This window comes from Anolis carolinensis, chromosome 5, assembly GCF_035594765.1.
Source record: "Anolis carolinensis isolate JA03-04 chromosome 5, rAnoCar3.1.pri, whole genome shotgun sequence".
NCBI classification, from domain to species: domain Eukaryota; kingdom Metazoa; phylum Chordata; class Lepidosauria; order Squamata; family Dactyloidae; genus Anolis; species Anolis carolinensis.
Window position 1 is genome coordinate 33838244 of NC_085845.1, and position 14780 is coordinate 33853023.

At 37.7% G+C, this 14780-nt stretch overlaps 1 protein-coding gene across 6 annotated transcripts in view; it reads right to left on the reverse strand.

Moving 5' to 3' along the window:
- Positions 1 to 2289: 2289 nt before the first annotated feature.
- The window catches only part of pde5a (phosphodiesterase 5A), an 89693-nt gene continuing 77202 nt past the window's right edge, over positions 2290 to 14780 (reverse strand). For all 6 annotated transcript variants that reach the window (XM_062983574.1, XM_062983573.1, XM_062983571.1 and 3 more), the window contains exons 16-21: positions 13489 to 13589; positions 13239 to 13316; positions 11862 to 11925; positions 9908 to 9982; positions 9080 to 9163; positions 2290 to 7952 (exon numbers count right to left, since the gene is read on the reverse strand). In XM_062983574.1, coding sequence (XP_062839644.1) covers positions 7815 to 7952; positions 9080 to 9163; positions 9908 to 9982; positions 11862 to 11925; positions 13239 to 13316; positions 13489 to 13589 — 540 coding nt within the window. In that variant the 3' untranslated portion in view covers positions 2290 to 7814. The remainder of the gene's footprint in view (positions 7953 to 9079; positions 9164 to 9907; positions 9983 to 11861; positions 11926 to 13238; positions 13317 to 13488; positions 13590 to 14780) is intronic.

A 14780-nucleotide genomic window follows, 5' to 3' on the forward strand; every position in this document is an offset into this window, starting at 1 on the left:
AGCTGTGTGGAAAGGGCCTAAGTCCTCCAATAGGATACTTTTGTTTGAACTCCTGGTTTCTGTTATTACATTGCTACATACCTTCAAGTTTACTCCAACTTATAGTGGCCCTATGATAGGACTTTCTTGGCAAACTTTATTCAAAGGTGGTTTGTCACTGACTTCTTCCGAGGTTTTCTTTGTATCAGGAGTGACTTAAGAAACTGCAATTCACTTCTGGCATGAGAGAATTGGCCGTCTGCAAGGATGTTGCTCAGGGGACACCCGGATGTTTGATGTTTTCCATCCTTGTGGGAGGCTTCTCTCATGTCCCCTTCTGAGGCTGAAAACACATGACTTCCCCAAGGTCATGCCTTGTGCTACATTACTTTATACTTTACAAGTGGTTCTTTTTTAGATTGTTTTTTCTGGCCCTTAGAATTTTAGTTCTGTATTTTTAGGTGGATTGACTAACTAAAATTTAATAAATGGGCTGGGTCCTGATTGATGTAGCTTTAGTGCCCTCTAGTTGCCATCCTTTGCTAAGAGTATTTTTCGCTTCTCAGAAACTTCAGTGTGGCTCAATAGATTATCCAAAGATTGTCATTGGGACCTCCACTACAGCAAAACATTGACCCCTCCAAGCCTTGGTGATCCCACATTTCCACTCTCCAGCATTTTATAAACATGTTCCTTGCACTTGTTGGCTCAGTTTTCACCTCCAAACATTTTGACTCCAAAGACAAAATACTCTAATAGGACAAAATATCAAGCCGCTATCCTTAGGAAGACTAATTCATAAACATTACTTCTGAGTATTCATTAGGGAATAAATGATAAAGTGAAAACAATGGAATGACTTCTTTTGCATTTATTGTAGAAAATGTGGGGAATGATACAATGAAAAGCAAAATGAAAGATGTCAACCAAGTAGCCATTAAGATAAAATTTAGCCATAATATCTCTGTCCATGCTGTGTAGTGCATTTTGGAAGAGGGAATCATATGTTTTTAATGAGTATAAATAAAGAATGTTTGTGACTGAAGAATAATAAGAGTACCAAATTTTTGGGATACCTGCTTCCAAAAGCTAAAACACCTTTGAAAGAGAGCACCAAATGTATAATGAATAAGTTGGTCTAGTAAGGTTCAAACATTTCAAAATGGTATCACACACTAAGTGGTGACATTGTGGTAAAGATTCTATGAACCATAAAATGAACATATTTCAAAATCATTTTACTACATTCTTAACAGAATGTCAGCACTAGGAAATTTCTAACTGCAACAACATTTTTACTAAATGAATTGCCCAAGGTCAACTAGTGGGTTTACTTTACACGGTCGAGATTATTCAAACCCTGTTCTCTCTAGTGCAAAATTCAAACTATCTCTTCATTCAGTGATATTTTATATATGTAAGCCTACTATTCAAATTCTTATTGTTTGATGCTATCTCTCAGTGTTGTATGCCCCATTAGAACAGCACAAATGTTTATATAAGCTTATCACTTCTAAAAAGTAGCCAGATCCTATGTTTTTTTTAAATTTTATGATTCATTCTGAAAATTCATTGTCATTATTAGAGGTCTGCCACATTAAATAATAGCTACTATATAGCCGTCATTATCAAACTAGGCAGAATGAGTATCCATTATGTGAACCAGAAATGTTCTATATTTTGGGTTTTTTTTAATTATTATTTTTTTAAAAAAAAATCTGCTTAAAATGAGAGATCTTGGAGAGGTCTAAACAGGAAATTAATTTATGATACACATACACCTTACACACATAGCTTGAAGGTAATTTTATACCTAATGTTGTAAATAATTTTGTGCATGAAACAAAGTTTTTGAACCATCAGAAAGCAAAGACATCACTATCTCAGCAACCCATGTGGACAATTTTGGTTTTCAGATAAGGGATACTCAGCCTATACTTAAAATGCTCCTTTTTATATATGGTAAACTGAAATCCGAGAATGTAATTCTCCTCAAATCCTTGTCAGCATTACACTTGAACTAAGATGAGCACTTCAACTCATAAGGGCACCTTGAGAGAAACAGTGTGACAGGACTTTGAAAGATTTCTCCAGCTGCCTGTTGGGTTTCACAACTGGGAGAGCATTAGAGGTGTCATTTTTCAGTGCCCCAGTTGTCAGATCCTGGGAGATACTCCATTTTCTGGCATGCATCTTTTTGTGACACAGTAATTCAGTATAAATAGCAAACCAGAAATTAAACCAACCCCTTATAACAGATATGGACACATGCATACACTGTAATAACAAAGTATATGAGGAGATAACATACCTCGTGAAAACCTTTTATTTATATATTTTAAAATATATGATTCTTATTTATTTATTGCTTATTTCACATACTCATTATATTTGTGCAACACACTTAAGAACGGCAGCTGGCACATGAATGTGTCACAACAAGTGTTTAGAAAGCTTCAATATGGAGTTCTTAGCATCTGCTGTTGTTTGGTTCCAAGATCCTTTGTGGATGCTAACATCCCATTACGTGCAATGGTATAAGAAAACGGTATCCATTATATAAAAATTTAGGGGATTGTGTGCAGATCAAATATCATGGAACATTAATGCATGCTTTCACCTAAGTCTTTTTTTAATTATCCTGCTGAAGAGAAGCATCAAAGCAATACCAAATACCCTACTCAGACAAAATACATATTGCAATTTGGCCATTTTTTTTCTTCACTGAGCTGTTAACAGCATGGGGAGATCTACTTAACTTCAGAATGTCACAGGATGCTGAAAACTGAAGAGATTATATTGATTTATCATCACCGGGACAAACAATATGAAGCAAACTGTAATTAACAACTCAAGCCTTATTATTCATTTTAATCATATGCTGTGCATAAATGGAACTATAATAATTGCTCAGTGATAAGGGAGACAAAGAGGGGCTTTTAATGGACAAACTCACAGCTGGGAAATATTGCAATCATGCTCCGTTGTCATACTTTCACTGATTAGAACCAATCTGTTAACTGAAAAAGCTGATCTTGACACAGAAACTAATTTTGAGGTCTACAACCAGTGTAATGGAACTGGACCTAGTAATTTCCTCATTTCTTCTCTAAGCACCTCCAAACAGGGAGTCAGGAGACCCTAATGAATGGGATGAACTCTTATGTATGGTATGGACAATGGCCTTCCAGAAGTAGAAGAATGTAGAACTGCTACGTGTTTTAGTCTTCTTTTACTGCAATTTATACTGTACAGTGCATTAAGATTCAGGTCCAGGTTATCTAAAGGACTGTATTCACCCCTATTGAACCTGCGTGAGTTTTGAGCTCTTTGGAAGAGGCCTTTTTCCTGTCTCATCATCCTCACAAGTACAACTCAGAAGAGGTCCTCCCCAGGAGTTGCTCACAGGATCTGATAGGCCCTTCTGAGTAAACTGATTCATACAGTGAACATGGCTTTATATTGATGTACACTTCATGCCCAAGTTAAAACTTAAATGATGACACCAGACTAGTATGAAACTACAATCGCTATTAAGTAGTTATGCAATTCAGGCCTAGATAAGTGGGTAGCTCCATAGTGGCAATTTATTGATTTCATGGTTGTGTTTATACAACATTTGGTGTGTATGACAAATAACTAAAACAATATATTTAAATTTTATTATTGTGTTACACAACAAAAACAAAGGTTTCTTTCTTTCAGCCTATAGACATGAAGACATGCCTATCTTTGTGTTTTTCCCCCCTGATATACTCCGGTAGAGTTACAGAATATCTTTTACCTTTCTAAGCTGCTTGGAGATATCAACACTGGAAGTACTTTGAAAATGTGTCTTTTTGGTAGCTTATGCCAAGATCTTAATAGTATTCTGGGAGATACTACTCCAAAGGATGATGGGTGAAAGATCCAGCCTTTGGTTCCTTGTTTTGTCTAGCTGCTGTATATGTAATGGCCAAACTTCACACTGTTGGTTCTTTGGAGATAACTGCTTAAAGATTGAACAAGTGATATACATTCTGCCTGATGCCTTCAGAGCCTATGGTTTGGGCTTGAAATAGCATTCATGGGGTGGGAGTCAACTTGCTTAGAAAAATATTTCAATCTCCTTCACAGACAATCCAAATGTACATAATAGCACACAGTATTTTCTGCAGTATGCTGGCTGAAACTGGAGGTGGCAGACTGGGCAACTGAAAGCACTGCCACATAAAATATAAAACACCCTGGACTATGAAAAACCCTTAAGTAGTTGCTTTTTAAATCTATCCTTATGAACATACCAGCTTTCTATAGGCACGGAGTGCTTCAGCATGCTTTCAAACACCAACTACCCAATATATGACTGGATGGAAATTCTGGAGAAAGCCTGCTCACATAATTTTTTTCTGCCCTGAATAAACAAGATGGCCCTTAAGTCCCTGAATATGGAGAAGGTGAGCCTGTTGGATCTCAGTGCTAATGCCGTTTTGTATCTAGCTATGAGTATGAAGGTAGATGCTTCTGACATGTTGACATGTTGTTCAGTAAGTTGAGATGTCTACGGGCACTGCAGAGAGAGGAAGGGAATACCAATCCCTGTAGTACCCCCCAAAATGGCATATATGGTACACATAGGCTTATGTATCGAATACACACACACATGCTCCATATCAGAATAAAATATTATTAAAGAGCATACGTCATAGGATAAAAACTAAAGTGGCACAATTCTTAAGGAGACTCCCATTCTGAGGCCAACAGTGCAAACTTAATGGGACAGATGCAAGTGGTCTTAGGGAGGCTTTTTCAAATCAGGGTGAAGATAACTGCTAGAATCCTGTCTCAGCTACTTAGATAAATAGATTTAACTAAATACAATGATAGCTTCATTGGACCAACCAAAAACGCACAAAATACACCATGCCAGCTTTGGGAGCTTCACCAGACAAGGGGTTAAAATCATACTGGAGAAGACTATGTTAGAGTCATTTTGTCAAGATGTTGAATTTTTTTTTTTTGCCAGTTAAGATGCCTGGAGGGCTATCAATATAGGCAGAAGCCACTCCTCTCTTTAGTCATATGGACACTGGGAGAAAAAAGAATTGTAAAATTCAGGCAATAAAACTCCACTAGCAACAGAAACAGAGATTCAAATTATAACTACAGATAACTAAAGCAAAAGGAACTTGTAGCACCTTAGAGGCTATCTGAGAGAATGAAGTTGGTATCATAAGCTTTCATAGAATAAGTCTACTTCTGTATCCAAGAAAAGAGAAAAATCAATTGCCTACCTTCCAATTGCAAATAAAATAGTTACCTCCATGCACACAATGTCCAGTAAAAAAAGACTGCAGAGAAGAGGGAAATTATGATGAAATAATGTCACAATTGAGACTAAGTAGCAATCTTGACTACAAAACAGTTATGGATTGACTTCCCAACTGCTACTTAGTCATTGCTACTTCATTATCATTGTGACACTATAGCCATGCTTGTAACGGCCCTCTCCTACTGTACCAGCTGCATATGAAGAATGAGATCTATTCTGCTTGCAACTGGAACACAGACTAGTTTCCATCAGGTTTAGGAGAGATTGGGCCAAGAGAGGTAGCTGATACAGGATTCTGGCTAATTTTATTACCAAGCCTGTTATCAACAGCTCCTGATCTTCTCTGGTGTTCTGTGCCTTTAAAGGCAACTGTGGCCCTCATTTATAGGGCTATAAACAATGCAGATCTCCAGATACAATTAGCTTGCAATCTCCAACATTTCCTCACCATTGGGTATCCAGCTCATGGTGCTGGGATTTGTAGTCCATCAACATCTGGAAGGCAAGATTCCTATCCCTTATTTAAATGTCAGCAAATTAATAGTAATCTGGTAAGACAACAGATATGTAATTATCTAAAAGGTCTATTAGTTCCACTAAATAATGGACAGTTGCCTCCTTTAATTCTGTATATATTGGTTAAACAGGTTAAGGCTGATGGCAAAAGATCTGGAAAGCCATGTCTGCCTACCCTTGATTTAAAGCTGTAAACACAAAGCACTATGAGAGGATCAGATCAGGAGGTTGTGCTTTATAACCAAACTATAAACAAACTTTCTTTGAAGGAAAGCTTTGAACCTACTTTGAACATTGCTGTAGACTCTCACCTTCACACCACAAAAGAGACACAATTATGCAGCTTTTTCAATACTAAGCCCAAATCAGTGTAAAATACTTTACAAGATGTGCTTGCTCCCTATACTATCTTGCCCTAAAATATTACACAGGTCAAAATCATATTTTAGATATCTACATGAAATCAAAGTCAAGTTCACAAATAAATCATACCAAACAAATCCTTGTTTCTGATGAGACAATATTAATGGCTTCAGGCAGTGACATGGTATTTTGAGATTTATTTTGTCTATCTTCTTTTCTTGAAACTCTGCTCTTTGGCTTATTTAAAGTTATCTTTATTAAGTCATGGCTCTCTGAAGTGCTCTTTTCTGTTTCCATTTGTGCTCAGTGCTTTAAGACTTTGTGGTTTTGATGGTTCCAAGTTAAATGGTTTCATGAAAACCCTCAAAACATTCTTCTTTCCAACATTCACATATAAAAACTCTGCAATTACGAACAGTTGTTTTTAAGTAGTCCCAGCTATTTCTGAACTCAGATCTCCTTAATTCAATTCTGTCTGATGATATCCAGAGCATTTTCCCAGGCTTTGGAATAAGCCCTATTTTTTTTCACATGAATACCATCATCTGCTTCTCCATTTGTGTTTCCATGGGCAGGATGCCAATAACTTTGCCTGCTGAGGAACAATCCTATTGAAAGCAGATCCCCATTTGCTTCAGCTTTGAATCTGAAATATTTTTCCTTAGTCACCTGCAGTTTTAAGTTGTGATGCTCGATCATATTATTCAGTCTTCTGCTTCTCGATCTCAGTAGTTTGCCAGCTCAAGTTCATACAGTTGAACCACTTTGAGTTAAACTAGATGATATGCTGAGTAGGTTTTTAGAAGAGATGGCCCAGAAGACATCTTTTGGTCACAGCACATAGTTGTCTTTACCTATGGGTCTTGCATTCAATGTACTTTGTTTTGTGACTGGTCATGGGAGGTAAGCATGAGCATATCGTGGCAGAGTAACACATTTCCAATTGAATCCCATTGTTGGAGGGAAAAACCAGTATTCTCCTGAACATCTGGTCTGACTGCCTTCTAGCAGATAAAGGCACAAATTTAGTATGTTACCTCAAAACATTGCACCAGCAATCCTTGGCAATCCTATGTTTGCCTCTGAAAACATTGGCTTTATTTGGTGCTAGATTTATCACAGCCAGCAGTCTCTGTAGTGAATATCAGTCTCCATACTTCTCAATGTCCAAAGGCAACACTGTTCTTTCATTATTTATATGTACACACATGTTAAAAAAATTTACAGTCAACACAAACAAACAAAAAAAAAAGGTGCCAAATATGATGATCTTGAAGGTACTGGCCATTAATCAAAACGAAAAAAATTATGTACAACTTCCTGAGCCAAGAGGCTTCCAAAGCAGTCCTGGAAAATCTCCCTTTCCATACCATCATATAAAACTGGACCTGCAAACTGCAGATTTGTTCTCTCTTCTATGAAAGAAATATTGAAAATATACAACTATGATACAATGGTATACATAAAAACGTTCATATTGCGCTTCCAAATGCTGTGCAAAAATATATGTCTCTCATATTTAAAATACAGCAGTGGCAAATTATACACCTATTTCATACAGTGTCTAGCAAAACGCTAAGTATTCCCAAATAACTATATATAAATATTTTTTCTCTTTTTTTTGTAAACTGAATGAAGGGCTATCTCAGTTCCGCTTTGGCTGATTGCTTTCCCCATTGATCAAGTTATTTTCCTGCTGCTCAGCTAAAGCTTGCCACTTCTGCCTGTTCTTTCTGCAGCCTTCCAGCAAAGGATAGCAGGCTTCCGATATGTGTGTCAGTGCCTGAAAATAGAAAAGAATTCAGACAAATAAACATTGAATGGAAGTAGGAAGACTCCTCTTATTTAGAGTTTAAGAAGAAATATATTGGTACGAGGGGCCTTGGTGGTACTAACAGTAAACCCAGAAAAGACTGTATGCTTCTCAAAGAGGGCTGTTTTATGCAACAGCAACACCATCACTGCCATACATCTGGTCTCATTCAGTATTGAAAGATAAGTATGATTTCATCTATTAATCTCTAAGCACCAGGGAGACAACAATGGATAGAACTGGGGAATAACAAGAATAGAACAGGTCTGATGAGTAAGGCTTGGAAAGAATTTGAACCTTGGAAAGTCACTGCCATTCAGAAATGGCAAGACTGCACTAGAAGATACAAGAGTTTGACTCAGTATGGCCGAGGTTCTACATAACTTTGCATAACTTTGAAAGTGGAGTTACATATCTTCCCATTGCCCAACAGCTGTCAAGCCCTGGAAGGAGGCCCTGTTTCGTATTGCTTACTGGTGAGGAAGGGAGGGCAGCAGTTCAAGCTACCTTCTGCAATTCAGTGGAGCTCCCCTGGCACAGCCATACCATCCCCATAACTTGTAGCACAATGCTTACATCATGTACCACACTCTGCCATTCAGGACTCAGCCTAAGCCATCTGGTAAACTGGCTGGGATTTCTGGGGACCCACAGGTTGAGAACCACTGATCTAGATGTTCATGGACTGAAACCTCACCATTGGTTATGATGGTCAGGACAGTCTTGCAACATCTGTCAGGGAGATGCAGTCTGCCCAGGGAGATGCAGTCTGCCCAGGCCTTGATCTTGCAATCCTAAATGTCTATGGGTAGTTTCATCTCTTCTACATGAACTTTAGACCTTTTGAGCAGTATATGTAATTTTGAATTCAGTACTTCCAGACTGGGGCAGCCTACAAGTAGCCCACAGACTACATGTGCAGCCAAGTCTATTTTTGTGGTCCCAAGATGCCTCCATGTTTTGAGTGGGTACAGCTGGTGGTGAGTCCCAGGGGAAATGGCTCTGGAACTTGTTTTTGGAACGTTACCAAAAGAACTTTATGCAGGCTAAAACAGTCATAGACTCTCCTATCATACAAGCCATTTCATATACTTTACCTCATATAGCTGTAAGCAGATGGCATCAATGAATCCAACTTGCATGCTGGGGATTTTGTTTTTCTTCTCACGATTCATTAAATCCTGAAAAATCACATAAAACCCACTTTGAAGTGATATGAATGATGCACTTGCCAAAATGTGGCCTGGTTCAGTAACTTGTGTCAAAGATGCATGCTGAGACAATACAGCATCAAATAATAGTCACAGTTCTTAGAGAGTGCAGCCCAGGTTAGTCTAGCTTCACATTCTAGTTCAGTCCTAGCATCCGTCAAGCAATCCACAACGTGCAGAATTAACTCTTCCATGAGTAAAATGGTACATTTAAATTATATATCTCAGGGGTGGGAATTATGTAGCCATTCAGATGTTTCTGAGCTGCCTTTCCAGCAAGCCTAAGCCCACACAGCCAATTGTGAGGAATGGCAGCTTAGCAACATCTGGAAGGCCAGCGAATTCTCAGACTTGATCTCTCCCATGGGTTTGTTACACAAAGCTGCAAATACTGTTCATTGGAACCACTAAAATAAGTGATTTCAAAGTCACATGAACAAAGTTCTGTAAATACAAAAAATAGACAACATATGTAAAAAGCCAAAAAATACTATACTTTTCTTTAAGATCTTGTTCATACAGGAAGCAGAGAAAGCTCACAGTGATGTGGAAAAAGCAAAACCTAGTTATGTGGTGAGTACTACTACTACTACTAATAATAATAATAATAATAATAATAAACATGATAGAAGATGAGGTCTAATTTACATGTGAAAAAATAAGATCATAAATAAATAAGAAAAATAATCCTTTACAGATAGTTCTTTAACTTACGGTTGGCTCTATGTTGAGTTCTTGTCTCTCCTTATCTCCTTGATCAAAGAATTCTGCAGCTACAAGCTCAGCTATCTGTGTTTTTTAAAAACAAAATATTAAACAACTTAATCAGCTTAGTGATTTTTATCATAACAGACAAATATCTCACATAAGTAGAATCATCATATCAACAACATCTCCAGAAATGATAAACTATAAGGTTAGGAAAGAAATGAACAATATTCAAACAGAACGCATACTATGATTCAAACTGAATCCTAAATCTAGTTATTAGTCCTGAATAGAGTAAACACTGAATCAAATCTTGACTCACTATTATATTCAGCAAATGATCCAATGGTCTACTCTAGTTTGAATGAGCAACTGAATTTAGATTAAAATGTATAAAATACTATAAATTATTTGGAAGTTTACTGACTTCCCAGTGGCTCTTCCCCATTTTTGGCCTGTGCCATTCTTGAAAAAACCTGGAAATGCACACACTGGCAATAACTTTATACCTTTATTTTTTCCCCAGTACACTTAGTTTGTATGTAGTAGTTCTTTCACCATAAAAATACTATGTACATAAAACTAAATCATAGCAGGGTTCAAGTTTGTAAAAAGATCTGACACAAGGAATTCAACTTGAGCTGAATAAGGAAAAAGACCCAAATCCACTCACTATTTATTATTTATACTGCTAGTATAAACTAAACACTGCTAAAAAAATTACAGTGCTAAAAGGTATTATTATTATTAACTTTATTTATATCCTGCCTTTCTCCCCGTGGGGATTCAAGGCAGCTAATGATCTCATACTTTGGTCACAGTTTAAAAAGCATATTTCATAATAAAGTAGATTCCTTGCATTAATGGGACATACATACATGTTGTCTTATTCACTCAGCAACTGATTTTTCGTCTTGAAACTAGTATTAGATTTAGTCCAGTAAAGATTGCTCTTGATCAGTGGTTTCCAACCTGTGATCTGTGGACCACCAGTGGTCCCCAATAACTAAAATATGGTCCATGGCTTCACCATTACTACACCATTGCAATGAGAGCAACTGGTCTCGCAAAACCCTCTTATGGTGCCAAGGCAATGGGAATGTCGGGATGGGAGAGGCTGACTACCCACAAGAAGCACCACAACAAGCCTCCTGACTGCTGCTTCTCCTCATACTAAGTGGTGCCTTGGTGTCTTCGTTTTTAGGCCTGTTCCTGGAGTTATTTGAGGTGCTGATTCAGAACATTGCATTGGATAGACCACATCAGCGCTAGATTATGAATTATGGTTTTCTGTGGGTGACCAGATGGCGACTACTGGATGCCATATGTTCTGTATCAGAAACTAGAGCTGATATGATCTATCCAATGCAATTTTCTGAATCAGCATTCCAAATAACCAAATCGAATCTAAAGTTGACCAAAAACTGATCGTAACCCTTTTGGTACTAATGTTGGAGAGTGGTCCCTGGTCAAAGTGGGCCCTGGTCAAAAAAGGTTGGGAACCACTGCTCTTGATGAATCCATTTAATTATACTGCAATTCACACTGCTTCCCAATGGTAGATGTTTCAAACTGGGAAAGTGCATCAACAGCCATGTGAGAGATAAATTATCATACCACTTGACCAGACTAAAACTAGACATGAAGCAGCTCTCTAGTCAGTACTTTATCCACTCCCTAAATATTCCATGTAGTATCTTGAGCTTAGATAAGTTTGAACTACAACTCCCAGAATCCCTATCAAGTCAAAATGTGTGTTTTCCTCTTTTGATCATAATTATAGTTTCTAAGTTAAAACTCTACAAACCATCAGTAATACATCCTTGCAAAGGTCAGTGGTGCAGGCTTTTGCAACATGATGAATTAGTTTGGATCCTTAAACATTGGCTGAATAATTATTGAGGAAAAACACTTTAATTAGTTTCAAAAAGGGACTGGGAAGCCTTGTGCAGAAACTCACCCGTTGCTGAACTGGCCACGGTTTGGTTATTGCTGATAGGTCACACGCAGTCATTAGCATTGCCCTGTAGAAGCCAAATAATCATTATGTTATGCATGTTTCTTTGCTTTAAATCTACCTTAGCATGTTATGCCAAACAAGTATGGGCCTTTAAGTAATCTGGCTGCAGCTCTTTGAACTAGATGAAGTCTTCAAAGGCAGAATGCATTACAATAACCCAACTTGGAATGCAACTAAGGCATGCACCACTGTGTCCAAGTCGGACATCCCAGATGCTTTAATCCAGATGTAGCCATTTAGACATCTTTTTATAATTTGAGCATTTACAAGCAGTGAAATAGACTGAATGTTTGCAATGCTCACTATATATTGATGGAAATTAATGTGGCAGCAGGAGCGATATTCCATAACCAGGATGTGAGAGAACAACAATTATAAATGAGAATGGTATTTGAAGCTAATATAGCGAGCAAGCAAACAGGAATATAAAAATGCAACACTAATTAGAATACCATAAGCTACAACTCAAAAGATAATAGTTTGTGGTTTATGTATCTGTGGTAGAGGTTTGATCCTTCCTTTCTTGTATTTGTTTGATTCAAATAACCAGTGTCAGTACTGGGAAACCTCTGGCCTTACAGGTATTTCATGAACCCTCAAACTCCCATTTGGGCTTGCTGGCTGTGGCTTCTGAAAGTTGAAACCCCAAGCACCTGGAGAACCTTGTTTTCCACTTCTGATCTAGGTTTACCAGCAGAAACCCATCTCAGGATTACTCAGAGCTTGGACACACTATGTTTTTGGAGTCTATAGATATGCTGGCTGGCAGAAACCTGGAGTTGTGTAGTTAAAAAAAAAACTTGTCTAAACTCTGGAATTGTTCCCACATTTAAGCAGGCAGTACCAACAAAACAGAGTTGCTGTATATGCATGATAAATATTTCCCTGTGGCTTCAGCACTAATTCCCTGTTTGCAGTTACTGTAACATTAACCTGACTGTTTCCCATGAATAACCTTCCTGAAACTTAAAGAGTATTGCCTTTAACAGATCAGTGCTTCAGGACAATGAACCTTCAGCAAAGGAACAATACAGTATTCTATCATGCCTTTTACACTCTGTGTTGGGAAATAATATGAAGGCTTACATAACTATCAGAAGCCAGTTGTTCAACTATATGCATGAGACAATTTCTTTCTGTTCTCTTAGAGGCCAGCCTAGGCCAGCTATTCAATTAATCTAAAGGTCTTGTGACTAGTGTTCTAGGCTAATGTGAAGAATTATAAATTGATCTGTAGAAAAAGCCAGAAACTATATTGCAGAAGGCGGTTTCCTTTGTACTTATGGGAGTAAGGGTTTTGTTTTTTTTTTTACTTACAGAAATAGCTCTTTTTGATAAGGGTCTTCTAGGTTAAACTGTTTCTTCCTCAGAAGGTCAAAAAACTCGCCTCTTCTCCTTAAAATATAAAAAAAGAATATTTATTGGGTGCTGCAAAAGGAAGTTGCTACATCACTGTCTATTTAGAACAGAAATAACCAACTAAAAAAGGAAAGGAAAAAGACTGCACAGTTGAACTATGGCATTTTCACAGCTGGGACATATTCATAACAAAGTAACTTCGACTTACTTAATGTACAGTGCAAGGTCTGTGGCAAGAATGGCCTGTTTGATCATTTTCACAGTCGCCTTGTATTCTTCAACGGAAAGACCACTAAGAATTTGGTTTCCCTTCAAAACAGGAAAGATCAGCAAGTTAGTTGCAATACCCATAAATTCACATACATCATTGAAATGCAGCCATCGTTTTATATAATCTGCAATGAGCTAAAGATGGGACAAGCCAAATACAAGAACAGAAAGAGATCAGAACAAAATACAAAATAAATAGTTTCAAACCTTTAAAAAAATGTATCATGTCAGAAGCGAATTGAGAACATACTGCAAGTTGACTCTGGTCTGAGAGAATCGACCATCTACAAAGAAGTTGCCCAGGGGATACCTGGATGTTTACCAATCCTGTGGGAGGCTTCTCTCATGTCCCTGCATGGGAAGCTGGGGCTGACAGATGGGAGCTCACCCCATCTCACAGATTCGAACCGCTGACCTGAAGGTCAGCAGTTCAGCTGGCGCAAGGGTTTAACCCATTGCACCACCGTGGCTCCTAGTTTCAAAGCTGTTGATAAGGCTAACATGGAAGGAAATCCAGTGGACAATTAAAATCTATGTTAAATCATTCCTTCATCGATGTTTTGGACTGAAAAGTCACTTTTTCCTTCTGCTTTGAACATTATAATTTTTAATATAGAAAGATAAGCAGAGAAGGAGATATTTCAGAAAGAACACAAGTGCTATACCAGCTCTACAGTAAGTATTTGGAAAAATCTAAGAGGCCGCTGCTTCCAAAATATCTGTTTGGGCTTAAAGACCAACATTTAGCTGAGACCATTTTGTCTCAGAAGAAATTGTTTGCAGACCAATTGAGAAATTAATTTATCTCAAGCTACTTAAAATAAAAGGCCGCTTTGTCAACCTTTTTTTTTTATTCAACACCGCCTTTTATAATAGCTGGCATTTTTCTTTCACTGTAACCCAGAACAATATGGATGCAAAATGGCCAATATGTTCCCAGTAACGTGGCTGATGCTTTACCATACAGTGGCAGTGGCAGCTGCGGTCACTACAAAATAAAACAATTGGGTTTAGGTTTTGTGCATTAAAAATAAATTTCTTTGGTCCTGACAACAACATTATCAGCAAGGTCCTCTGAACTTATTGGCTGGTATTCAGAAAAACTTGGTAGGCCTCAGAATGGTTGCCTTTGCCATCTTGTCCCAAAAAGGAATACAAAAACATTTGAGAATGTTTAATTCTGGGAGCCCATCCAAAACTAAAAATAAAAGTGAAGGTTTCTATCTAGTG